This window comes from Scyliorhinus canicula, chromosome 16 (assembly GCF_902713615.1).
Source record: "Scyliorhinus canicula chromosome 16, sScyCan1.1, whole genome shotgun sequence".
In the NCBI taxonomy this organism is placed as follows: Eukaryota; Metazoa; Chordata; class Chondrichthyes; order Carcharhiniformes; family Scyliorhinidae; genus Scyliorhinus; species Scyliorhinus canicula.
In genome coordinates this window covers 1,995,314-2,022,363 of record NC_052161.1, presented here as the reverse complement: position 1 = coordinate 2,022,363, position 27,050 = coordinate 1,995,314, and the positions used below count along the sequence as shown (strand labels likewise).

Below are 27,050 nucleotides of genomic sequence, written 5' to 3'. Positions count from 1 at the left end.
TCTCTCAGGTAAGTCACTCCACATGGAAGTAGATTCCGGAAGAATATGTGCAACATCCTGGGGGGAGGTGGGGGGAGGCCACGTAATAGCAGCAAAGGTTAACTCATTGAATCTCTGTCAGCAATGGCCAATAGATCTCTAAGGTCTCTCACGGTCTCTGATGTGTTTGTTCCACAGAGCAGACCCAATAGACCTCATTCTGGTGTTCACTTGTAATCCTTATCTTCAAATCCCCACATAGCCTTGCTGCTCCTTATCTCTGTAACCTCCTCCTCCAGCCCACAGCTGCTGAAATCTCTGCTCACTCTGCCTTCTTGTGAATCCCCAATTTGAACCACTTTGTCATTGGTGATTGAGCTCTGAAATTTTCAGTTTCAAAGTCACTCTTCAGAACCAATCTTCTTGATTTGAAAAGGTGTTGGGTTTTTTCTCCTTGAACAACTGCATTAGTCTTTCGAGCAGTTTGATACAACTGAATATCTTGCTCGGCCATTTCAGAGTTCAGTAAGAGTGAACCGTGTTGCTCTGAGTTGTGATAAAGGCCGACCTGGTTGCTGCACAACGTAAGCAACTCAGCAGACTGGTTACTGAGAGGAGCTTCCATCATCGAGAATGAAACAATGAGGTTTGAAATCCTAACTTTCACTTCCTAGCTCAGGTCTAGTAACAGCATTAAATTAGCATACCCCCACTCGAGATCAATCTTGTTCTCTCTCTAAATGGAGAACTATTCTGTTACGACCCCGCGGAGGTCATGGGGACCATCCAGTTTCCCGTGACCTTTACCAAGTATGAACTCCCCTGGTACTGGGATTGGGCTTCCCCCTTAACAAGGGTAGCCTGGGCAGTATATAAACCCTGACCTGGGTGAAGGTCAGACTGCAAAAACCCTTTGGGGAGTGGAGTAGTTTAATGGATGTGTTAATAAACCTTTATTTTTGTATCCAATCCTTCATTTCTTGTGATCACCCTGTGCGGAGTCTACACTGGCGACGAGGATCCAGTGGATCCGCCTTCGGCACCAATGCTGCAAACTTGGACCACTTCTCATAGGGGTCAGGACTGGCAGAGATGCCACATACAGGAAATTTGAGCAATTTGATGGAGGTGCTGAGGACTGGGGGCTGTATGCTGAGCGGATGCAATACTTCTCCAGAACAAATACCGTACTTGGTGACAATCAGCGGACGGTTATTCTGCTCACGGTTTCTGCGGCAGTGGGTAGAGTATAATTAAAAGCCTACCTACCCCGATGTACCGGATATGCGGTCTTTCACTGCCTTAGTGACTTTAGACGGGGAACATGAAAAAAAAAATTTAGAGTACCCAATTATTTTATCCAATTAAGGGGCAATTTAGCGTGGCCAATCTGCCTACCCTGCACATCTTTGGGTTGTGGGGGCGAAACCCACGCAGACATGGGGAGAATGTGCAAACTCCACCCGGACAGTGACCCAGAGCCGGGATTCGAACCCGGGTCCTCAGCGCCGTGAGGCAGCAGTGCTAACCACGACGGGGAACATTTTAACCCCGAGCCACCGATAATTGCCCGCCGTTTTCATTCTCACACAGCCACCCAGAGCCAGGGCGAATTCATTTCCCGATTTTCTGGCCCGCCTCAGGAAGCTTGCTGAGTTCTGCGAGTTCACAATGACGTTGAATGAAACCTTGAGGGACCGGTTTGGTTTGTGGGATCAGCGACCCAACGGAGGTTCCTGGCACAAACCCATTGGATTTGCAGTGAGTGGTTGAGATTGCTATCTCCCACCAAAGTGCGGAGAAGGGGGTCCAGGAGCTGCAAGGGATGGCGGCCCTGAATTTGGGGCAACCAGGCGAGCGCCATACAGCCTGTCCAAGGCCTGAGGAGACAAACCCCCGACCCTTGGGGCTACTACTGTGAGGGTCAGACCACCGCCGAAGGGGCCCAGAGAGATATCAAACAGTCCCCCCTCCCCCAACTGGGAAGATCTGGACTGCGGAAATAATGGATCGCCAACGTTTCAACGCTAATCTTGGCCACTGCCCCTCTGATGGTGCCCAGGCTCTCCTCAAATACTTCTGGAAATTTTGGCAAGACACCCTCTGGTCCGTGGTGTTACATACGGCAGACCCATTTCCAGTCGAGGTGGGTGTGTTGAAAATGTTGCCCCACAGTTACGTCTGACAACCCAGAATAGACGCTGACATTGACAGTTGGCTCAGTGATGTTCCCCAGGGCAGGAAGACCAGACATGGCACCGACAGCTCCCCTCCACCTGTGGAATGGTTGGGTCGACCCTGGTCCCGCCTCCACATTGACTTTGCGGGACCGTTCCAACGCTCCTCATCATAGTTTTTTAAAATTACTTTTTCAGAGTTACAAAGCCTGAGCTCAGAGTGTGGACAGGAGCAAACCCCTAATCCAGCTCCTTGCCTGCTCCAAAACCAATTCAAATTCAAATTGAATCCAATTCATGGTCCCTACAAGACCAGATCTGAGCCAAAAGGCAGAGCAGATACACTTGATCTTAGCCAATAGGCTGAGAAGGGAAGCTCCTCATCATAGTTGACGCCCACTCCAAATGGGTGGAAGTGCACTGAGTGCAGGTGCCAATCACAAAGGCCACGATCGAGCGTCTTCACCAGACGTTCAGCACACACGGCATCCCCACAATGCTCATTTCAGATTACCGCCACGGCTTTCCCCAGTGCGGAGTTTGCCTCGTTCATGCAGTCAAACGGAATTCTCCATGTGCGCACGTTCCGTACCATACGGTCTCGAACGAATTGGCCGAGCGAGCGGTTCAAACTTTCAAATGGGACAAAGAAGCATACCTCGGGATCCTTGGAGACGCACTTGACCAGGTTCCTTTTGTGCTATTGGACTAGGCCGTGTACCAGGATGGGTGTCGCATCGTCTGAGCTGTTTATGGGATGCTGCCTCTGTACTCGGTTGTGTTGTGCTCCCGGATATCCGCGGAAAGATTTGTAGCGAGGTGGGATGCCCCCACCCCACGTGTCCCGCCTCCTCCGCTACCACTGCTGCCTCCGGCCCCATTGGTCATGGAACCCCAGGACGGTGAGATGGCTGACACGACGAGGATCTTTCAGATTCCAAACTAGAGATGGAGACACAGCCAGCAGCGGAGGCTGATGACCCAGTTCCCAACACCACGCCAGCCCCATTCCAGCACTCTGTGCAAAACGTCAATCCACTGTCTGGTCTCCGCCACTGGACTCCTCCTTAATCGTGCCCAATGCCAAGCCCAATGCCAAGCCCGATGCCAAGCCCAATGCCAAGCCCAATGCCAAGCCCAATGCCAAGCCCGATGCCAAGCCCGGTGCAAAGCCCAATGCCAAGCCTAATGCCAAGCCCGATGCCAAGCCCGATGCCAAGCCCAGTGCAAAGCCCAATGCCAAGCCTAATGCCAAGCCTGATGCCAAGCCTGATGCCAAGCCCGATGCCAAGCCCGATGCCAAGCCTGATGCCAAGCCCAATGCCAAGCCCAATGCCAAGCCCGATGCCAAGCCCGATGCCAAGCCCAATGCCAAGCCCAATGCCAAGCCCGGTGCCAAGCCTGGTGCCAAGCCTGATGCCAAGCCCGATGCCAAGCCCGATGCCAAGCCTGATGCCAAGCCCGATGCCAAGCCCGATGCCAAGCCCGATGCCAAGCCCAATGCCAAGCCCGATGCCAAGCCCGGTGCCAAGCCCAATGCCAAGCCCGATGCCAAGCCCAATGCCAAGCCCAGTGCCAAGCCCGATGCCAAGCCCGATGCCAAGCCTGGTGCCAAGCCCAATGCCAAGCCCGTGCCAAGCCCGATGCCAAGCCCAATGCCAAGCCTGGTGCCAAGCCCGATGCCAAGCCCGATGCCAAGCCTGGTGCCAAGCCCAATGCCAAGCCCAATGCCAAGCCCGTGCCAAGCCCGATGCCAAGCCCGATGCCAAGCCCGGTGCAAAGCCCGATGCCAAGCCCGATGCCAAGCCTGGTGCCAAGCCCGATGCCAAGCCCGATGCCAAGCCCGGTGCCAAGCCCAATGCCAAGCCCGGTGCAAAGCCCGATGCCAAGCCCGGTGCCAAGCCTGATGCCAAGCCCGATGCCAAGCCCGATGCCAAGCCTGATGCCAAGCCCAATGCCAAGCCCGATGCCAAGCCCGATGCCAAGCCCAATGCCAAGCCCGATGCCAAGCCCGGTTGAAAGGACAAAGGCCCCTCAGGCAGTCTGTGAACGCGGACTCTGCTCAGGACTTGAGGGTGGGGATTTGGGAGGCATGTTACAACCCCCCCCCCCCCCCCCCCCGGCCCTGGTCTGTGCAACTGCTGCCCAGTCATTGTGGTCACTGCTCTGTCCATCTCTCTGATCCAGTGCACATTCGTTATCCTGTGGGTTAGTTAGACCCGGGTTCCCGACTTGGGTCATTGTCTGTGCGAAGTCGGCATGTTCTCCCCATGTCTGTGTGGGTTTCCTCCGGGTGCTCCGGTTTCCTCCCACAAGTCCCAAAAGACGTGCTGTCGGTGAATTGAACATTCTGAATTCTCCCTGTGTACCCGAACAGGCGCCGGAATGTGGCGACTAGGGGATTTTCACAGTAACTTCATTGCAGTGTTAATGTTAGCCTACTTGTGACACTAATAAAGATTATTATTAGACCTGCTGCACCTGCACGCTAGTTTACTGTGACTGATGCACAGGACACCCAGATCCCTCTGCATGGGAGCACCTCGGAGTCTCTCCCCATTTAGATAATAAGTTTCCTTTCCATTTTTCCGACCAAAATGCATGACCTCACACTTATCCATGTTAGCCCTGGGCTCCTCCGACTAACCGCTTCATCTTACTAAGCTGAACTCAATTCTCTAATTGTCTGCCCCACAGGAAACTCCCATTATGTAAACAAAGTTCCATTCGCCCAAACTTAATGATGTTAATTGCATCTCTGTAGTCATAAAGCCTGACTACCTTGCAGACCAGGAATTTTAATAACACTACCTCAACAGTCATACGCACACTAACCCAGATTTTTAACCATTTGTCATGGCCCCACAAGGCCCACGGGGAAACGATTAACGATCTGCTCATTGGGCTCGTGGAGCTTTCCAGATAGGAGGCGGAGACCACTCAGATGGGGCTCGATAGAACTGAAGATAAATGCCTGCCCGAGCAGGAACCGGGGAGTTAGTTGTCCCAATTGGCACTGTGATTGTGGAGAGTTACTCCAGAGGCAGATTATTGTAAACAGTTAAAATAAATCTTTGATTCCTACCGCTGGCGTCCTCGGTCATCAAACTGGCGATGAGACAAAGGAGACTCTGGACTTGCTTGTTGAAACGCCCAGCCGCCCTAGACGACTACCGTCCAGGAACGTGAGGATTTAAAGTTTGAATATTCTGCTAATTGGTAATCTAGATGAATTTGACTTGGGCTTGGAAGATTGGAGCCAATATGCAGAATGCTTCTTCAGTATCCTGGGGGATGATTGTCACCGAGTGATCTTCCTGACTGCCTGCGGGCTCCGATGTTTGGAATTATAAAGTGCCTCACTTACCCAGCGGCACTAGACACCGAAGCTCCATGACCCAGTTGCACTAGTGGCTGAACATTATGATGCAAAACCTTCCATCATAATGCAACGTTGTAGGTTCAACACGGCAGTGCGCTCTCAGTGAGTCGGTCACTGACCCTTTGACCCAGTTTAGGCGACTGGCAGGACATTACGAGTTCGTGCCGTCCGTCTTGGACATTTTGAGGGATAGGCTGTTGTGGAATAAACAACACGGCCGCACAGAGGAAACTGTTGGCAAGCCCAGGTTAGAGTTGCAACGGGTCAGCGAGCTGTCACTATCCCGTGCAAATGTGGAGAAAGTGGTGCTAATTGGCTGCTGCATTTCCTACACTTCAAAATAATTTCATTGGCAGCAAAAGGTGCTACATGAATGCAAATTGTTCTTCATGGACATTGGCTGGTGCAGCGGAAGAAAAGCTGTCGATCAGAATGTAGGTTGCACTTTGGGTGAATTGGACATTCGACCCTGTTCCTGGTGGAAACAAAGCAAAGCACCGACTCGTCTCAAACTCAGCCTGCCGTCATTCACACTCACTGCCGTCATTCACACTCACTGCCGTCATTCACACTCACTGCCGTCATTCACACTCGCTGCCGTCATTCACACTCACTGCCGTCATTCACACTGCCGTCATTCACACTCGCTGCCGTCATTCACACTGATGTCATTCACACTCACTGCCGTCATTCACACTCACTGCCGTCATTCACACTCACTGCCGTCATTCACACTCACTGCCGTCATTCACACTCACTGCCGTCATTCACACTCACTGCCGTCATTCACACTGCCGTCATTCACACTCGCTGCCGTCATTCACACTGCCGTCATTCACACTCACTGCCGTCATTCACACTCGCTGCCGTCATTCACACTCGCTGCCGTCATTCACACTCACTGCCGTCATTCACACTGCCGTCATTCACACTCGCTGCCGTCATTCACACTGACGTCATTCACACTCACTGCCGTCATTCACACTCACTGCCGTCATTCACACACTCGCTGCCGTCATTCACACTCACTGCCGTCATTCACACGCCGTCATTCACACTCGCTGCCGTCATTCACACTGACGTCATTCACACTCACTGCCGTCATTCACACTCACTGCCATCATTCACACTCACTGCCGTCATTCACACTCACTGCCGTCATTCACACTCACTGCCGTCATTCACACTCGCTGCCGTCATTCACACTGCCGTCATTCACACTCACTGCCGTCATTCACACTCACTGCCGTCATTCACACTCACTGCCGTCAATCACACTCACTGCCGTCATTCACACTGCCGTCATTCACACTCTCGCTGGCCGTCATTCACACTCGCTGCCGTCATTCACACTCTCTGCCGTCATTCACACTCACTGCCGTCATTCACACTCACTGCCGTCATTCACACTCACTGCCGTCATTCACACTCACTGCCGTCATTCACACTCACTGCCGTCAATCACTCACGCCGTCATTCACACTGCCGTCATTCACACTCCCTGCCGTCATTCACACTCACTGCCGTCATTCACGCTCACTGCCGTCATTCACACTGCCGTCATTCACACTCACTGCCGTCATTCACACCTCTGCCGTCATTCACACTCACTGCCGTCATTCACTCGCTGCCGTCATTCACACTCACTGCCGTCATTCACACTCACTGCCGTCATTCACACTCGCTGCCATCATTCACACTCACTGCCGTCATTCACACTCACTGCCGTCATTCACACTCACTGCCGTCATTCACACTCGCTGCCGTCATTCACACTCGCTGCCGTCATTCACACTGCCGTCATTCACACTGCCGTCATTCACACTCGCTGCCGTCATTCACACTCACTGCCGTCATTCACACTCGCTGCTGTCATTCACACTCGCTGCCGTCATTCACACTCACTGCCGTCATTCACACTCACTGCCGTCATTCACACTCACTGCCGTCATTCACACTCACTGCGTCATTCACACTCCTGCCGTCATTCACACTCACTGCCGTCATTCACACCCACTGCCGTCATTCACACTCACTGCCGTCATTCACACTCACTGCCGTCATTCACACTCACTGCCGTCGTTCACACTCGCTGCCGTCATTCACACTCGCTGCCGTCATTCACACTCACTGCCGTCATTCACACTCACTGCCGTCATTCACACTCGCTGCCGTCATTCACACTCGCTGCCGTCATTCACACTCACTGCCGTCATTCACACTCGCTGCTGTCATTCACACTCGCTGCCGTCATTCACACTCACTGCCGTCATTCACACTCACTGCCGTCATTCACACTCGCTGCCGTCATTCACACTCACTGCCGTCATTCACACTCGCTGCCGTCATTCACACTGCCATCATTCACACTCGCTGCCGTCATTCACACTCGCTGCCGTCATTCACACTGCCGTCATTCACACTCGCTGCCGTCATTCACACTCACTGCCGTCATTCACACTCACTGCCGTCATTCACACTCACTGCCATCATTCACACTCACTGCCGTCATTCACACTGCCGTCATTCACACTGCCGTCATTCACACTCACTGCCGTCATTCACACTCACTGCCGTCATTCACACTCACTGCCGTCATTCACACTCACTGCCGTCATTCACACTGCCGTCATTCACACTCACTGCCGTCATTCACACTCGCTGCCGTCATTCACACTCACTGCCGTCATTCACACTCACTGCCGTCATTCACACTCGCTGCCATTATTCACACTCACTGCCGTCATTCACACTGCCGTCATTCACACTCACTGCCGTTTCGCACTCACTGCCGTCATCACACTGCCGTCATTCACACTGCCGTCATTTACACTCCTGCCGTCATTCGCACTCACTGCCGTCATTCACACTGCCGTCATTCACACTGCCGTCATTCACACTCACTGCCGTCATTCACACTCACTGTCGTCATTCACACTCACTGCCGTCACTCTCACTGCCGTCATTCACACTCACTGCCGTCATTCACACTGCCGTCATTCACACTCACTGCCATCATTCACACTCACTGCCGTCATTCACACTCACTGCCGTCATTCACACTCACTGCCATCATTCACACTCACTGCCGTCATTCACACTCACTGCCGTCACTCTCACTGCCGTCATTCACACTCACTGCCGTCATTCACACTCACTGCCGTCATTCACACTCACTGCCGTTATTCACACTCACTGCCGTCATTCACACTCACTGCGTCATTCACACTCACTGCCGTCATTCACACTCACTGCCGTCATTCACACTCACTGCTGTTTTCACACTCACTGCCGTCATTCACACTCACTGCCGTCATTCACACTCACTGCCGTCATTCACACTGCCGTCATTCACACTCACTGCCGTCATTCACACTCACTGCCGTCATTCACACTCACTGCCGTTATTCACACTCACTGCCGTCATTCACACTCACTGCGTCATTCACACTCACTGCCGTCATTCACACTCACTGCCGTCATTCACACTCCTGCTGTTGTTCACACTCACTGCCGTCATTCACACTCACTGCCGTCATTCACACTCACTGCCGTCATTCACACTGCCGTCATTCACACTCACTGCCGTCATTCACACTCACTGCCGTCATTCACCTGCCGTCATTCACACTCACTGCCGTCATTCCACTGCCGTCATTCACACTCACTGCCGTCATTCACACTCACTGCCGTCATTCACACTCACTGCCGTTGTTCACACTCACTGCCGTCATTCACACTCACTGCCGTCATTCACACTCACTGCCGTCATTCACACTGCCGTCATTCACACTCACTGCCGTCATTCACACTCACTGCCGTCATTCACACTGCCGTCATTCACACTCACTGCCGTCATTCACACTGCCGTCATTCACACTCACTGCCACAGGGCGGCTGGTACACGAGGCAGGAAACCATTCTTTCGACAGTTGTGCATTAGCCACGTCCCTTGTGCTCCTGAAGCTGATGTCCGTACCTCGATCCTGGTACAGAAACTGTTTTATTCTCCAGCTTATCTTAGAAGCACAAAATTCACAAAAACAATTGGAGCAATTCTCCGCTCCGCAGACCAAGTGCCCACGACGTGGTGAACGTCCACAGGGGGCCAGCACGGTGCTGGAGTGGTTCACACTACTCCAGCTCCCTAGTGCCAGTTGGGCCGCGCCACCCTGCGCATGCACGGGGAACTTCTTACGCGCGCCGGCCCTGACGCAATATGGCGTGGGAGTTCAGGGGCTGGCCGCGGCGGAATGTAGGCCCGGGGGGGAGAGGCCGGCCCGCCGATCGTGGGCCCTGATCATGGGCCAGACCCCTTCGAGGCCCCTCCCCCGTGAAGGAGCCCCCCTCCTCTCCCGCAGACCGCCCCCCGAGCGTTCCTGCAGAGATCCCGCTGGCAGCGACCAGGGTTGGATGGGACCGGCTGGACCCTGTCGTGTTGGAGCGGCCACTCGGCCATCTGGCTGGAGATCGCCGCTCGCCGTTTACGGCAATTCTCCGAGTGGCCCGGTGCCATTCGTGCGGCCGTGGTTTCGGGGGGTGGGAATCACGCGCGGGGGTCGGGCGGCGTGGGCGCGATTTGCGCGCACCCCGGCGATTCTCCCACCCGCGTGGGGAGGGGAGGGGGAGAAACCGCCCAATTTCTGTTGTTTCAATGCCTCAACCCCCTGTTGGATCTCATTCCATTGGGTTACCAACGTACTAAAGACATGGGGGGTATTCTACGGTTTCTTGGGAAATTGTCTGAAAAGTGTTTGCTCGATGTTTCCATAGACTGTGGGTTGGGCCAGAACGACCCTCAGTGATTCAGGTTTGTTTACCTACTGGGAACATACACCTTTCATACTGAAATGGTCAGCCGTGATCATAATGAATGGCAGAGTAGGCTCGAAGGGCCGAATGGCCTCCTCCTGTTCCGATTTTCTTTATTTTTATGAATTAGTTTTTGAGCCAGCAAAGGGATGAATTCAGGCTTGCCCTGTCCTCTCTAACACATTGCTTTTGTAATTCTGAGAAAGGATTTAATTTTTTAAAATCAACCTGTGGCTTCACCTGGCCCCTCCCAGGGTTTCCCATTTAGGAACATTGGTGTTAGGCTGTAAGCAGACTGACCTCAGTCTCTCTGACCTGTAGCCTGAGGAAAAGCATGGGAGGCAACACAAAGGAAAGGTTCAAGTCAACATCCTTTACTGCAACATACCTGCCTCAGAATAGAAACAGAAATCAACTCCATTAAAAAAATGTTATTAATCCAAGTGTGGTAATTGGGTAGCACGGTGTCACAGTGGTTAGCATTCAATTCTGGACCTGGGTCACTGTCTGTGCGGAGTCTGCGTGTTCTCCCCGTGTCTGCGTGGGTTTCCTCCGGTGCTCCGGTTTCCTCCCACAGTCCAAAGATGTGCAGGTTAGGTGGATTGGCCATGCTAAATTGCCCTTAGTGTCCAAAAGGTTAGGTGGGGGTTCCGAGGTTACGGGATAGGATGAGGGCGTGTGCACCTAGATAGGGTGCTCTTTCAGAAGGTTGGTGCAGATTCGATGGGCTGAATGGCCTCCTGTAGGGATTTTATGAATTGTCCCTTTCAGGAAACACGGCATTGTAAGGGTTGTCTGGCTTGGTGACCAATCAGATTTAACAGGGTGGAATCATACCAGGGGAGGAGCTGTCTTGGGCAGAGACACTGCAAAACAAGCTGCAAACAATTGTTGCTCTTGTAGATCTTTGTAAATAACCTTTGTTGTTCAATGATGGAGTCTCGGAAAGTGCATCATTACAAAGAGATCCAGCTAAAGGAGCTGGATTTTGACAGACATTCATGGTGTGATGTCGGATTGGCCCCACTAACCTGCTACTTCCCCACAACCCTGCAAATGTTCCCTTTCCAGGATTTCTCCAATTCCTTTGGAAAGTTAAAATTCAATCAGCTTCGACTGCCCTTCAGGGAACGCCTTCAGATCACAACTCGCTGAGTAAAGTCAATCTTGCTTTTTGTGAATCACGTTAACTCTGTATTGTCCGGTACTCCCCTCTGCCATGGGAAACACACACTCTCTGGTCAAAGGAAACCTGGTTCTCCAGTCTCTCCATGTCCCTGAAACATTTTTATCATCTCTGAAATTCCCTCGTCCTTCACTCCTCTCTCCCTCAACACTGCTCTCCTATTGGTGTCCTCGATGCACTTACACAGCCTCTCTCTCGCCAACCCACCATCGGTTGTCAAGTGTTCAGCTGTAAGGACCCTTCCTGCTCACAGTGCCATTATTGACAGCACAATATTCCTCTGCTGGAATGAAGCATCTTGTGCCTTAGTGACACCACTGTATCTACAAACCCACCGGGACCCCCTGCCCCGCCAGACCCCCCCCGCGGCCGGGACCCCCCCCGGCCGGGACCCCCCCCCCCCCGCCGGGACCCCCCCCCCGCGGCCGGACCCCCCCCCCCCCCCCGCCGGGACCCCAACCCCCACCCCTCCCCCCGGCCGGGACCCCCTGCCCCGCCAGGACCCCAAACCCCCTCTCCCCTCCCCCCCGGCCGGGACCCCCTGCCCCGCCAGGACCCCCACCCCCCCTCCCCCCCCCCCCCGGCCAGGACCCCCTGCCCCGCGTACCCCCACCCCCCCTCCCCCCTCCCCCCGGCCGGGACCCCCTGCCCCGCCGGACCCCAACCCCCCCCCCCCCTCCCCCCCCCCGCCGGGACCCCCTGCCCCGCCCGGGACCCCAACCCCCCCGGGCCGGACCCCCCCTGCCCGCCGGACCCCAACCCCCCCTCCCCCCCGGGCCGGGACCCCCTGCCCCGCCAGACCCCCCCCCCCAACGCCGGGAACCCCTCCCCCCCTCCCCCCCCCCCCCGGCTGGGACCCCCCGCCCCGCCGGTAGGGAAATCCGCCCACTCTATTTACAAACTGTCTGACCATTCGGTTTGATTCTAAAATACTCATCCTAGTTTTTTAAATCCCTCCACAGTCCCCCCTCCCTCCCTCTCTCCTCTCCCCCCTCCCCCCTCTCCCCCTCCCCCCCTCCCTCCCTCTCTCCTCTCCCCCCTCCCCCCTCTCTCCCCCTCTCCCCCTCTCCCCCTCCCCCTCCCTCCCTCTCTCCTCTCCCCCTCCCCCTCTCTCCCCCTCTCCCCCCTCCCCCCTCCCCCCTCTCCCCCTCCCCCCTCTCCTCCTCTCCCCCCTCCCCCTCTCCCCCTCTTCCCCCTTCCCCTCCCCCCTCCCCCCTCTCCCCCTCTCCCCCTCCTCCCCCCCCCTCCCCCCCCCCTCCCCCCCCCTCCCTCCCTCCCTCTCTCCTCCCTCCCCCCTCCCCCCCTGTCTCCCTCCCCCCTGTCTCCCTCCCCCTCCTCCCTCCCTCCCCCTCCCCCTCTCTCCCTCCCCCCCCCCTCTCTTTTTTTCCCCCCGTCTCTCCCTCCCCCCTCCCCCCTCTCCCTCCCCCCTCTCTCCCTCCCCCCCCCCCCTCCCCCCTCTCTCCCTCCCCCCCCTCCCCTCCCTCTCCCTCTCCCCCTCCCCCTCCCCCCTCCTCTCCCTCCCCTCCCCCCCTCCCCCCTTTCCCACCCTTCCCTCTCCTCCATAACTCCTCCAGCCAAACAAATTTGAGATTCTATCCAATCCAATTCTGGCCCTCTGCACAATCCCAAATGTCTTTGCTGATGATTGGGAGTGTGCCTTCCTCTGCAGAGGCTACGAGCTTAGAATTTGTCCTCACCGCTTTTTCTTCTGACCGAGAGTCAGAAGTTTCGGGTTGAACTCCCACTCCGCATGTGGACTGAGGGAATGCGGCACTGAGGGAATGCGCACTGAGGGAATGCGGCACTGAGGAATTGCGGCACTGAGGGAATGCGGCACTGAGGGAATGCGGCACTGAGGGAATGCGGCCCTGAGGGAATGCGGCACTGAGGGAATGCGGCACTGATGGAAATGCGGCACTGAGGGATGCGGCACTGAGGGAATGCGGCACTGAGGGAATGCGGCACTGAGGGAATGCGGCACTGCGGGAATGCGGCACTGAGGGAATGCGGCATTGAGGAAATGCGGCACTGAGGGAATGGCGGGCACTGAGGGAATGCGGCATTGAGGGAATGCGGCATTGAGGGAATGCGGCACTGCCAGAGTGGCCATGAACCAAATTGTCCTGAGTGCCGTTCTGGTGTGAAATATCCCCAGCGTGAGGGGAGGGTGGAGGAGTTTTCTCCATGTCCTGCCCAATATTTCTTCCTAATCAACATCACCACAGCAGATTTATTTGGCCATTACCACACTGAGCAATCTCAACATTTGCAGATGATATGAACTTGTAAGTAAACCATGAGGAGAATATGAAACAAAATGAAAATCGCTTATTGTCACGAGTAGGCTTCAAATGAAGTTACTGTGAAAAGCCCCTAGTCACCACATTTCGGCGCCTGTTTCGGGGAGGCTGGTACGGGAAATCGAACCGTTGTGCTGGCCTGCCTTGGTCTGCTTACAAAGCCAGCGATTTAGCCCTGTAATAGTGTAGCATGTCAACTGGACATTGGTTGGTGGATAGACAGACAGGTGTTAGATTAAATTTACTGCCAAGGAAGTGGAAAGTGATTCATTTTGGTCGGAAGAACACAGAGAGACAATCTTAAATAAAGGGTACATTTCTATAGAGGATCCAGGAGCAGAGAGGCCGTGGTGTTTAGTGGCGTAATTAAGTGAGCAGCTGAGGTTGAGAGAGCAATTAATAAGCAGCATCGTATTGTCACCTTTCCTGATATCTCCTTGTGCAGTTTAATGTCAAATTCTGTTTCATAAAGTTCTGAGAAGCATGGAGGTTTTTGCTGCATTAAAGTCTATAGGACACTTTATAAAGTTGTTGGTTAGGGACCCTCTAAATTATTGTCAGGCAAGGCAGCTGCTCTAATTACTTTTGACTTCATTTTCTTCAGGTGGGTGAAAGGTTATACGACACAGAATGTACTTTTTGTCAACAATGACACCATCTGCTACCATGTGGGAACTTCATGATTTTCGTGAACAAAGACACAGAGAAGGAGACGGTGCTGCAATGCGAGAATGGGAGTATCGGCGCTTTCACAACCAACAGTGCCCAAGGAATCGTGGCCTTTGTCCGAACAGCGGTTAAAACGTCCATCTATCTGTACACATTCCCTGAGCGACCAGGACTGGCCTCTCACCGGTATGTGTTTGTGAGAAGATGGGTGTTCTATTACCTTTCAAAACCAATGCTTTGAAAAACACTGACACATGATCCACACATGGGTGCTTTTCGACCATACACAAAAGCTAAATATCACACTTATAGTTGACACCATAAAATGTACCAGAACAATTCAAATCACACATTTCACAAGTTTGGAAGGACTTTGAGGCATCAGTCTCCAGAAAGTTCTCACCTCTTCACCACCAGCCAATATCATACTGTTGATGTTTCAATCCTGTTATTTTTCAGAATGACCTATTCGGTAGCACAGTGGTTAGCACTGTTGCTTCCCAGCTCCAGTGTCCCGAGTTCGATTCACCGGCTTGGGTCACTGTCGGTGCGGAGTCTGCACGTCCTCCCTGTGTCTGTGTGGGTATCCTCCGGGTGCTCCGGTTTCCTCCCACAAGTCCCAAAAGACGTGCTGTTGGGTGAATTGGACATTCTGAATTCTCCCTCCGTGTACCCGACAGGTGACAGAATGTGGCGACTAGGGGATTTTCACAGTAACTTCATTGCAGTGTTAATGTAAGCTACTTGTGACAATAAAGATTATTATCCTTCTCATTGGGAGGCAGTGGCGTAGTGGAATTGTTGCTGGACTGGAAATCCAGAGATCCAGAGTAATACTCTGAGAACCCGCAATCAAATCCCACCAGGGCACATGGTGATATCTGTATTCAATAAACATCTGGAATTAAAAGTCTAATGATGACCATGAAACCATTGTCAACTGTCGTAAAAACCCATCTGGGTCACTAGTGTACTTTAGGAAAGGAAATCCTTTAGGAAAGGAAGTCCTTACCCGGTCCGGCCTACATGTGACTCCAGACCCACAACAATGTGGTTGAATCTTAAATGCCCTCGGGATGGGCAATAAATGCTGACCCAGCCAGCGATGCCCACAGCCAATGAACAAATAAAACAAAATCCTTGCTATCCTTTTAGAGAGTGTAGAGGGAGCTTTACTCTGTATCTAACCCCATGCTGTCCCTGTCCTGGGAGTGTTTGATGGGGACAGTGTAGAGTGAGCTTTACTCTGTATCTAACCCTGTGCTGTACCTGTCCTGGGAGTGTTTGATGCGGACAGTGTAGAGGGAGCTTTACTCTTTATCTAACCCTGTGCTGTACCTGTCCTGGGAGTGTTTGATGCGGACTGTGTAGAGGGAGCTTACTCTGTATCTAACCCTGTGCTGTACCTGTCCTGGGAGTGTTTGATGGGGACAGTGTAGAGGGAGCTTTACTCTGTATCTAACCCCGTGCTGTACCTGCCCTGGGAGTGTCTGCTGGGGACAGTGTAGAGGGAGCTTTACTCTGTATCTAACCTCGTGCTGTACCTGTCCTGGGAGTGTTTAATGGGGACAGTGTAGATGGAGCTTTACTCTGTATCTAACCCTGTGCTGTACCTGTCCTGGGAGTGTTTGATGGGGACAGTGTAGAGGGAGCTTTACTCTCTATCTAACCCAGTGCTGTACCTGTCCTGGAGTGTTTGATGGGGACAGTGTAGAGGGAGCTTACTCTGTATCTAACCCATGCTGTAACTGTCCTGGGAGTGTTTGATGGGGACAGTGTAGAGGGGAGCTTTACTCTGTATCTAACCCCGTGCTGTACCTGTCCTGGGAGTGTTGACGGGGACAGTGTAGAGGGAGCTTTACTCTGTATCTAACCCCGTGCTGTAACTGTCCTGGGAGTGTTTGATAGGACAGTGTAGAGGGAGCTTTACTCTGTATCTAACCCCGTGCTGTACCTGTCCTGGGAGTGTTTGATGGGGACAGTGTAGAGGGAGCTTTACTCTGTATCTAACCCGTGCTGTACCTGCCCTGGGAGTGTTTGATGGGGACAGTGTAGAGGGAGCTTTACTCTGTATCTAACCCCGTGCTTTACCTGTCCTGGGAGTGTTTGATGGGGACAGTGTAGAGGGAGCTTTACTCTGTATCTAACCCCGTGCTGTACCTGTCCTGGGAGGTTTGATGGGGGACAGTTGTAGAGGGAGCTTTACTCTGTATCTAACCCCGTGCTGTCCCTGTCCTGGGAGTGTTTGATGGGGACAGTGTAGAGGGAGCTTTACTCTGTATCTAACCCCGTGCTGTGCCTGTCCTGGGAGTGTTTGATGGGGACAGTGTAGAGGGAGCTTTACTCTGTATCTAACCCCGTGCTGTGCCTGTCCTGGGAGTGTTTGATGGGGACAGTGTAGAGGGAGCTTTACTCTGTATCTAACCCCGTGCTGTACCTGTCCTGGGAGTGTTTGATGGGGACAGTGTAGAGGGAGCTTTACTCTGTATCTAACCCCGTGCTGTACCTGTCCTGGGAGTGTTTGATGGGGACAGTGTAGAGGGGGCTTTACTCTGTATCTAACCCTGTGCTGTACCTGTCCTGGGAGTGTTTGATGGGGGACAGTGTAGAGGGAGCTTTACTCTGTATCTAACCCTGTGCTGTACCTGTCCTGGGAGTGTTTGATGGGGGACAGTGTAGAGGGAGCTTTACTCTGTATCTAACCCCGTGCTGTACCTGTCCTGGGAGTGTTTGATGGGGACAGTGTAGAGGGGGCTTTACTCTGTATCTAACCCTGTGCTGTACCTGTCCTGGGAGTGTTGATGGGGACAGTGTAGAGGGAGCTTTACTCTGTATCTAACCCTGTGCTGTACCTGTCCTGGGAGTGTTTGATGGGGGACAGTGTAGAGGGAGCTTTACTCTGTATCTAACCCCGTGCTGTACCTGTCCTGGGAGTGTTTGATGGGGACAGGTGTAGAGGGAGCTTTACTCTGTATCTAACCCCGTGCTGTACCTGTCCTGGGAGTGTTTGATGGGATCAGTGTAGAGGGAGCTTTACTCTGTATCTAACCCCGTGCTGTACCTGTCCTGGTAGTGTTTGATGGGGACAGTGTAGAGGGAGCTTTACTCTGTATCTAACCCCGTGCTGTACCTGTCCTGGGAGTGTTTGATGGGGACAGTGTAGAGGGAGCTTTACTCTGTATCTAACCCCGTGCTGTACCTGTCCTGGGAGTGTTTGATGGGGACAGTGTAGAGGGAGCTTTACTCTGTATCTAACCCCGTGCTGTCCTGTCCTGGGAGTGTTGTGATGGGGACAGTGTAGAGGAGCTTTACTCTGTATCTAACCCGAGAATGTACCTGTCCTGGGAGGTTTGATGGGGACAGTGTAGAGGGAGCTTTACTCTGTATCTAACCCTGTGCTGTACCTGTCCTGGAGGTTTGATGGGGACAGTGTAGAGGGAGCTTTACTCTGTATCTGACCCATGCTGTACCTGTCCTGGGAGTGTTTGATGGGGACAGTGTAGAGGGAGCTTTACTCTGTATCTAACCCGTGCTGTACCTGTCCTGGGAGTGTTTGATGGGGACAGTGTAGAGGGAGCTTTACTCTGTATCTAACCCCGTGCTGTACCTGTCCTGGGAGTGTTTGACGGGGACAGTGTAGAGGGAGCTTTACTCTCTATCTAACCCCGTGCTGTACCTGTCCTGGGAGTGTTTGATGCGGACAGTGTAGAGGGAGCTTTTACTCTGTATCTAACCTTGTGCTGTACCTGTCCTGGGAGTCTTTGATGGGGACAGTGTAGAGGGAGCTTTACTCTGTATCTAACCCCGTGCTGTACCTGCCCTGGGAGTGTCTGCTGGGGACAGTGTAGAGGGAGCTTACTCTGTATCTAACCTCGTGCTGTACCTGTCCTGGGAGTGTTTAATGGGGACAGTGTAGAGGGAGCATTACTCTGTATCTAACCCTGTGCTGTACCTGTCCTGGGAGTGTTGATGGGGACAGTGTAGAGGGAGCTTTACTCTCTATCTATCCCCGTGCTGTACCTGTCCTGGAAGAGTTTGATGGGGACAGTGTAGAGGGAGCTTTACTCTGTATCTATCCCCATGCTGTAATTGTCCTGGGAGTGTTTGATGGGGACAGTGTAGAGGGAGCTTTACTCTGTATCTAACCCCGTGCTCTACCTGTCCTGGGAGTGTTTGACGGGGACAGTGTAGAGGGAGCTTTACTCTGTATCTAACCCCGTGCTGTAACTGTCCTGGGAGAGTTTGATAGGACAGTGTAGAGGGAGCTTTACTCTGTATCTAACCCGTGCTGTACCTGTCCTGGGAGTGTTTGATGGGGACAGTGTAGAGGGAGCTTTACTCTGTATCTAACCCCGTGCTGTACCTGCCCTGGGAGTGTTTGATGGGGACAGTTCAGAGGGAGCTTTACTCTGTATCTAACCCCGTGCTTACCTGTCCTGGGAGTGTTTGATGGGGACAGTGTAGAGGGAGCTTTACTCTGTATCTAACCCCGTGCTGTACCTGTCCTGGGAGGTTTGATGGGGACAGTGTAGAGGGAGCTTTACTCTGTATCTAACCCCGTGCTGTGCCTGTCCTGGGAGTGTTTGATGGGGACAGTGTAGAGGGAGCTTTACTCTGTATCTAACCCCGTTGCTGTGCCTGTCCTGGGAGTGTTTGATGGGGACAGTGTAGAGGGAGCTTTACTCTGTATCTAACCCCGTGCTGTGCCTGTCCTGGGAGTGTTTGATGGGGACAGTGTAGAGGGAGCTTTACTCTGTATCTAACCCCGTGCTGTTCCTGTCCTGGGAGTGTTTGATGGGGGACAGTGTAGAGGGAGCTTTACTCTGTATCTAACCCCGTGCTGTACCTGTCCTGGGAGTGTTTGATGGGGACAGTGTAGAGGGGCTTTACTCTGTATCTAACCCTGTGCTGTACCTGTCCTGGGAGTGTTTGATGGGGGACAGTGTAGAGGGAGCTTTACTCTGTATCTAACCCTGTGCTGTACCTGTCCTGGGAGTGTTGATGGGGGACAGTGTAGAGGGAGCTTTACTCTGTATCTAACCCCGTGCTGTACCTGTCCTGGGAGTGTTTTGATGGGGACAGTGTAGAGGGGCTTTACTCTGTATCTAACCCTGTGCTGTACCTGTCCTGGGAGTGTTTGATGGGGACAGTGTAGAGGGAGCTTTACTCTGTATCTAACCCTGTGCTGTACCTGTCCTGGGAGTGTTTGATGGGGGACAGTGTAGAGGGAGCTTTACTCTGTATCTAACCCCGTGCTGTACCTGTCCTGGGAGTGTTTGATGGGGACAGTGTAGAGGGAGCTTTACTCTGTATCTAACCCCGTGCTGTACCTGTCCTGGGAGTGTTTGATGGGATCAGTGTAGAGGGAGCTTTACTCTGTATCTAACCCGTGCTGTACCTGTCCTGGGAGTGTTTGATGGGGACAGTGTAGAGGGAGCTTTACTCTGTATCTAACCCCGTGCTGTACCTGTCCTGGGAGTGTTTGATGGGGACAGTGTAGAGGGAGCTTTACTCTGTATCTAACCCCGTGCTGTACCTGTCCTGGGAGTGTTTGATGGGGACAGTGTAGAGGGAGCTTTACTCTGTATCTAACCCCGTGCTGTTCCTGTCCTGGGAGTGTTTGATGGGGACAGTGTTGAGGGAGCTTTACTCTGTATCTAACCCCGAGATGTACCTGTCCTGGGAGGTTTGATGGGGACAGTGTAGAGGGAGCTTTACTCTGTATCTAACCCTGTGCTGTACCTGTCCTGGGAGGTTTAATGGGTACAGTGTAGAGGAGCTTTACTCTGTATCTAACCCCATGCTGTACCTGTCCTGGGAGTGTTTGATGGGGACAGTGTAGAGGGAGCTTTACTCTGTATCTAACCCGTGCTGTACCTGTCCTGGGAGTGTTTTGATGGGGACAGTGTAGAGGGAGCTTTACTCTGTATCTAACCCCGTGCTGTACCTGTCCTGGGAGTGTTTGACGGGGACAGTGTAGAGGGAGCTTTACTCTGTATCTAACCCCGTACTGTACCTGTCCTGGGAGTGTTTGATGGGGACAGTGTAGAGGGAGCTTTACTCTGTATCTAACCCCGTGCTGTACCTGTCCTGGGAGGTTTGATGGGGACAGTGTAGAGGAGCTTTACTCCGGATGTACGAGGACCTGATGCCGGACACAAGGGCGTCGCGAATATGCAAGTTCCTGTGGTCTTCTGCCGTCACTGCTTTGTGGTCGCAGTTCCTCGCGAGCGCAGTGAGTCTTTCCACGAACTCGTCCAGCGTTTCCCCGGAACGCTGGCTGCAGGTTGAGAGCAAACTGTCTGGCGTGTACATTGTTAGTAGGTTTTATGAAGCGTTTCTTCAGTATTTCGATCGCCGCTTCATAGGTCGTAGCGTTCCCGATCACGGCGGAGAGTCGGTGGCCCACCCGGCCATGTAGTAAACGCAGCTTGCGAGTGCTGTCGACATCAGTCGTTGAGGAGTCTAGATAGTTCTCAAAACACCGGAGTCAATATTTAAAAGCTTCCGGCGACCCTGGCGTCCAGGTTGAGTTTCTCCGGGTTTAGAGCGATGTCCATCTTGATGTGTCTGTAGATTAAATTGAGGCACTCTCAATTACGACGCGAGAGCGAGGTCGGTAATCAAAGGGCTTTAATATACAGAGAGCTGAACAGCATCCGAGAGAAGTGTGCTCACCACATGGAGCCTTATCCTATATACCGTTTCCTGGGGGCGTAGCCAGAGGCGGAGTCCCCCAGGGTTCCAAGCATCTTAAAGGGGCAAGGTATTAAAGGTCAGGTACCGACTTCCGGTTGCGGCTATGTGGAGCTAAGCCGCGCGTTTGGCAGCTCCCGCTATTTAAGGACTTTTGGGCCGATTTGAGGGCCCCAAACGGCGCTTGTTTCGACGAATCCCGGTGGGGGAAGGTGTCTAGAGGAGCATTCCCCATAATATATGGTGCTCACCCGGAGTGGGGCAAAGGAAAAAGCTGCAGCAGCTCCCCAAGAAAAGCGGGGGAAGAAGGACAAAATGGCGGCCGGCGGAACACCCGAGGACTGGTGGAAGTGGGCGCAGGAGCAGCAAGCCTCTCTTCTGCGCTGTGTGGCGGAGCTGAAGGCTGAGTTGCTGGACTCCCTGAATGCGACTACCAACAAGCTGCTTGGGACCCAGACGGCCCAGGAGGTGTCCATTCGGGAGTTGCAGCACCCCGGGAAACATGTTCAGGTATCTGCAGGTAAAGCCATTTGCTAGGCGGCAGGTGGAGGGATTCCCTTCGCTTCCCACGAGGCGGGTGAGTGACAGGGTGCTTTCGGGGGTCTGGGTCGGGGGAGGGGAAGATATTTGATATCTACAAGGTTATGCAGGAGGTGGAGGAGGCGTCAGTAGAGGAGCTGAAAGCTAAGTGGGAGGGGGAACTGGGGGAACAGATCGAAGACGGGACATGGGCTGATGCCCTGGAGAGGGTTAATTCTTCCTCCTCGTGTGCGCGGCTTAGCCTCATCCAATTCAAGGTGCTGCATAGGGCCCACATGACTGGGACGAGGATGAGTAGGTTTTTTTGGGGGTGAAGACAGGTGTGTCAGGTGCTCGGGGAGTCCAGCGAACCATGCCCATATGTTCTGGGCATGCCCGGCATTGGAGGAGTTGTGGAAGGGGGTGGCTGAGGACGGTGTCGAGGGTGGTGGGATCCAGGGTCAAGCCAGGATGGGGACTCGCGATCTTTGGGGGTTGGGGTGGAGCCGGGAGTGCAGGAGGCGAAAGAGGCCGGTGTTTTGGCCTTTGCGTCCCTAGTAGCCCGGCGAAGGATCTTGCTACAATGGAAGGATGTGAGGCCCCCAAGCGTGGAGACCTGGATCAATGACATGGCGGGATTCATTAAGCTGGAGAGGGTCAAATTTGCCCTGAGGGGGTCGGTACAAGGGTTCTTTAGGCTGTGGCAGCCTTTCCTCGACTTTCTGGCTCAACAATAGGGAACTGGGACAGTAGCAGCAGCAGCAACCCGGGGGGGGGGGGGGGGGGGGGGGGGGACGATGACGATGACGATGTTCGTTTATTTAATTTAAATTTATTTTTAAGATCTTTTGTTGGGGTTGAGGGGGTGGGGGAGACCTGATACATATGTTGATACGGTTTGGGGGTGTTACGGTTGTTATGGCTTATTTTGTTGCATTTCATTGTTTGTTGTTGTATTTTATAATTTCTGTAAAAATTCCAATCAAAATTATTTAAAAAAAAAAGGTCAGGTACCACTTACAGCAGTTGTTAATACCGTTCATCACACCTGTCCTGGGAGTGTTTGATGGGGACAGTGTAGAGGGAGCTTTACTCTCTATCTAACCCCGTGCTGTACCTGTCCTGGGAGTGTTTGATGGGACAGTGTAGAGGGAGCTTTACTCTGTATCTAACCCCGTGCTGTACCTGTCCTGGGAGTGTTTGATGGGATCAGTGTAGAGGGAGCTTTACTCTGTATCTAACCCCGTGCTGTACCTGTCCTGGGAGTGTTTGATGGGGACAGTGTAGAGGGAGCTTTACTCTGTATCTAACCCCGTGCTGTACCTGTCCTGGGAGTGTTTGATGGGGACAGTGTAGAGGGAGCTTTACTCTGTATCTAACCCCGTGCTGTTCCTGTCCTGGGAGTGTTTGATGGGGACAGTGTAGAGGGAGCTTTACTCTGTATCTAACCCCGAGATGTACCTGTCCTGGGAGGTTTGATGGGGACAGTGTAGAGGGAGCTTTACTCTGTATCTAACCCCGTGCTGTACCTGTCCTGGGAGTGTTTGATGGGGACAGTGTAGAGGGAGCTTTACTCTGTATCTAACCCCGTGCTGTACCTGTCCTGGGAGTGTTTGATGGGGACAGTGTAGAGGGAGCTTTACTCTGTATCTAACCCCGTGCTGTACCTGTTCCTGGGAGTGTTTGATGGGGACAGTGTAGAGGGAGCTTTACTCTGTATCTAACCCCGTGCTGTACCTGTCCTGGGAGTGTTTGATGGGGACAGTGCAGAGGGAGCTTTACTCTGTATCTAACCCCGTGCTGTACCTGTCCTGGGAGTGTTTGATGGGGACAGTGTAGAGGGAGCTTTACTCTGTATCTAACCCCGTGCTGTACCTGTCCTGGGAGTGTTTGATGGGGACAGTGTAGAGGGAGCTTTACTCTGTATCTAACCCCGTGCTGTACCTGTCCTGGGAGTGTTTGATGGGGACAGTGTAGAGGGAGCTTTACTCTGTAATCTAACCCCGTGCTGTACCTGTCCTGGGAGTGTTTGAGGGGACAGTGTAGAGGGAGCTTACTCTGTATCTAACCCCGTGCTGTACCTGTCCTGGGAGTGTTTGATGGGACAGTGTAGAGGGAGCTTTACTCTGTATCTAACCCCGTGCTGTACCTGTCCTGGGAGTGTTTGATGGGGACAGTGTAGAGGGAGCTTTACTCTGTATCTAACCCCGAGATGTACCTGTCCTGGGAGGTTGATGGGGACAGTGTAGAGGGAGCTTTACTCTGTATCTAACCCCGGCTGTACCTGTCCTGGGAGGTTTTTGATGGGGACAGTGTAGAGGGAGCTTTACTCTGTATCTAACCCCGTGCTGTACCTGTCCTGGGAGTGTTTGATGGGGACAGTGTAGAGGGAGCTTTACTCTGTATCTAACCCCGTGCTATCTAACCCCGTGCTGTACCTGTCCTGGGAGTGTTTGATGGGGACAGTGTAGAGGGAGCTTTACTCTGTATCTAACCCCGTGCTGTACCTGTCCTGGGAGTGTTTGATGGGGACAGTGCAGAGGGAGCTTTACTCTGTATCTAACCCCGTGCTGTACCTGTTCCTGGGAGTGTTTGATGGGGACAGTGCAGAGGGAGCTTTACTCTGTATCTAACCCCGTGCTGTACCTGTCCTGGGACTGTTTGATGGGGACAGTGCTAGAGGGCGCTTTACTCTGTATCTAACCCCGTGCTGTACCTGTCCTGGGAGTGTTTGATGGGACAGTGTAGAGGGAGCTTTACTCTGTATCTAACCCCGTGCTGTACCTGTCCTGTGAGTGTTTGATGGGGACAGTGTAGAGGGAGCTTTACTCTGTATCTAACCCCGTGCTGTACCTGTCCTGGGAGTGTTTGATGGGGACAGTGTAGAGGGAGCTTTACTCTGTATCTAACCCCGTGCTGTACCTGTCCTGGGAGTGTTTGATGGGGACAGTGTAGAGGGAGCTTTACTCTGTATCTAACCCCGTGCTGTCCCTGTCCTGGGATTGTTTGATGGGGACAGTGTAGAGGGAGCTTTACTCTGTATCTAACCCCGTGCTGTTCCTGTCCTGGGAGTGTTTGATGGGGACAGTGTAGAGGGAGCTTTACTCTGTATCTAACCCCGAGATGTACCTGTCCTGGGAGGTTTGATGGGGACAGTGTAGAGGGAGCTTTACTCTGTATCTAACCCTGTGCTGTACCTGTCCTGGGAGGTTTGATGGGGACAGTGTAGAGGGAGCTTTACTCTGTATCTAACCCCATGCTGTACCTGTCCTGGGAGTGTTTGATGGGGACAGTGTAGAGGGAGCTTTACTCTGTATCTAACCCCGTGCTGTACCTGTCCTGGGAGTGTTTGATGGGGACAGTGTAGAGGGAGCTTTACTCTGTATCTAACCCCGTGCTGTACCTGTCCTGGGAGTGTTTGACGGGGACAGTGTAGAGGGAGCTTTACTCTGTATCTAACCCCGTACTGTACCTGTCCTGGGAGTGTTTGATGGGGACAGTGTAGAGGGAGCTTTACTCTGTATCTAACCCCGTGCTGTACCTGTCCTGGGAGGTTTTGATGGGGACAGTGTAGAGGGAGCTTTACTCCGGATGTACGAGGACCTGATGCCGGACACAAGGGCGTCGCGAATATGCAAGTTCCTGTGGTCTTCTGCCGTCACTGCTTTGTGGTCGCAGTTCCTCGCGAGCGCAGTGAGTCTTTCCACGAACTCGTCCAGCGTTTCCCCGGAACGCTGGCTGCAGGTTGAGAGCAACTGTCTGGCGTGTACATTGTTAGTAGGTTTTATGAAGCGTTTCTTCAGTATTTCGATCGCCGCTTCATAGGTCGTAGCGTTCCCGATCACGGCGGAGAGTCGGTGGCCCACCCGGCCATGTAGTAAACGCAGCTTGCGAGTGCTGTCGACATCAGTCGTTGAGGAGTCTAGATAGTTCTCAAAACACCGGAGTCAATATTTAAAAGCTTCCGGCGACCTGGCGTCCAGGTTGAGTTTCTCCGGGTTTAGAGCGATGTCCATCTTGATGTGTCTGTAGATTAAATTGAGGCACTCTCAATTACGACGCGAGAGCGAGGTCGGTAATCAAAGGGCTTTAATATACAGAGAGCTGAACAGCATCCGAGAGAAGTGTGCTCACCACATGGAGCCTTATCCTATATACCGTTTCCTGGGGGCGTAGCCAGAGGCGGAGTCCCCCAGGGTTCCAAGCATCTTAAAGGGGCAAGGTATTAAAGGTCAGGTACCGACTTCCGGTTGCGGCTATGTGGAGCTAAGCCGCGCGTTTGGCAGCTCCCGCTATTTAAGGACTTTTGGGCCGATTTGAGGGCCCCAAACGGCGCTGTTTCGACGAATCCCGGTGGGGGAAGGTGTCTAGAGGAGCATTCCCCATAATATATGGTGCTCACCCGGAGTGGGGCAAAGGAAAAAGCTGCAGCAGCTCCCCAAGAAAAGCGGGGGAAGAAGGACAAAATGGCGGCCGGCGGAACACCCGAGGACTGGTGGAAGTGGGCGCAGGAGCAGCAAGCCTCTCTTCTGCGCTGGTGTGGCGGAGCTGAAGGCTGAGTTGCTGGACTCCCTGAATGCGACTACCAACAAGCTGCTTGGGACCCAGACGGCCCAGGAGGTGTCCATTCGGGAGTTGCAGCACCCCGGGAAACATGTTCAGGTATCTGCAGGTAAAGCCATTTGCTAGGCGGCAGGTGGAGGGATTCCCTTCGCTTCCCACGAGGCGGGTGAGTGACAGGGTGCTTTCGGGGGTCTGGGTCGGGGAGGGGAAGATATTTGATATCTACAAGGTTATGCAGGAGGTGGAGGAGGCGTCAGTAGAGGAGCTGAAAGCTAAGTGGGAGGGGGAACTGGGGGAACAGATCGAAGACGGGACATGGGCTGATGCCCTGGAGAGGGTTAATTCTTCCTCCTCGTGTGCGCGGCTTAGCCTCATCCAATTCAAGGTGCTGCATAGGGCCCACATGACTGGGACGAGGATGAGTAGGTTTTTTGGGGGTGAAGACAGGTGTGTCAGGTGCTCGGGGAGTCCAGCGAACCATGCCCATATGTTCTGGGCATGCCCGGCATTGGAGGAGTTGTGGAAGGGGGTGGCGAGGACGGTGTCGAGGGTGGTGGGATCCAGGGTCAAGCCAGGATGGGGACTCGCGATCTTTGGGGTTGGGGTGGAGCCGGGAGTGCAGGAGGCGAAAGAGGCCGGTGTTTTGGCCTTTGCGTCCCTAGTAGCCCGGCGAAGGATCTTGCTACAATGGAAGGATGTGAGGCCCCCAAGCGTGGAGACCTGGATCAATGACATGGCGGGATTCATTAAGCTGGAGAGGGTCAAAT

General features: G+C 53.4%; 1 protein-coding gene and 1 non-coding gene across 2 annotated transcripts in view; one reads left to right on the top strand and one right to left on the bottom strand.

Annotated features, from left to right (window-relative positions):
* The first annotated feature begins 522 nt into the window (after positions 1–522).
* Positions 523–27,050, top strand: part of cfap43 (cilia and flagella associated protein 43) — a 273,825-nt gene continuing 247,297 nt past the window's right edge. The window contains 3 exon segments of the mRNA XM_038822192.1: positions 523–625; positions 14,441–14,496; positions 14,499–14,667. Coding sequence (XP_038678120.1) covers positions 621–625; positions 14,441–14,496; positions 14,499–14,667 — 230 coding nt within the window. The 5' untranslated portion in view covers positions 523–620.
* On the bottom strand, positions 2,338–2,531 carry LOC119951101. Its single transcript, XR_005457496.1, has one exon. It is a non-coding gene; the product is annotated as a U2 spliceosomal RNA (small nuclear RNA).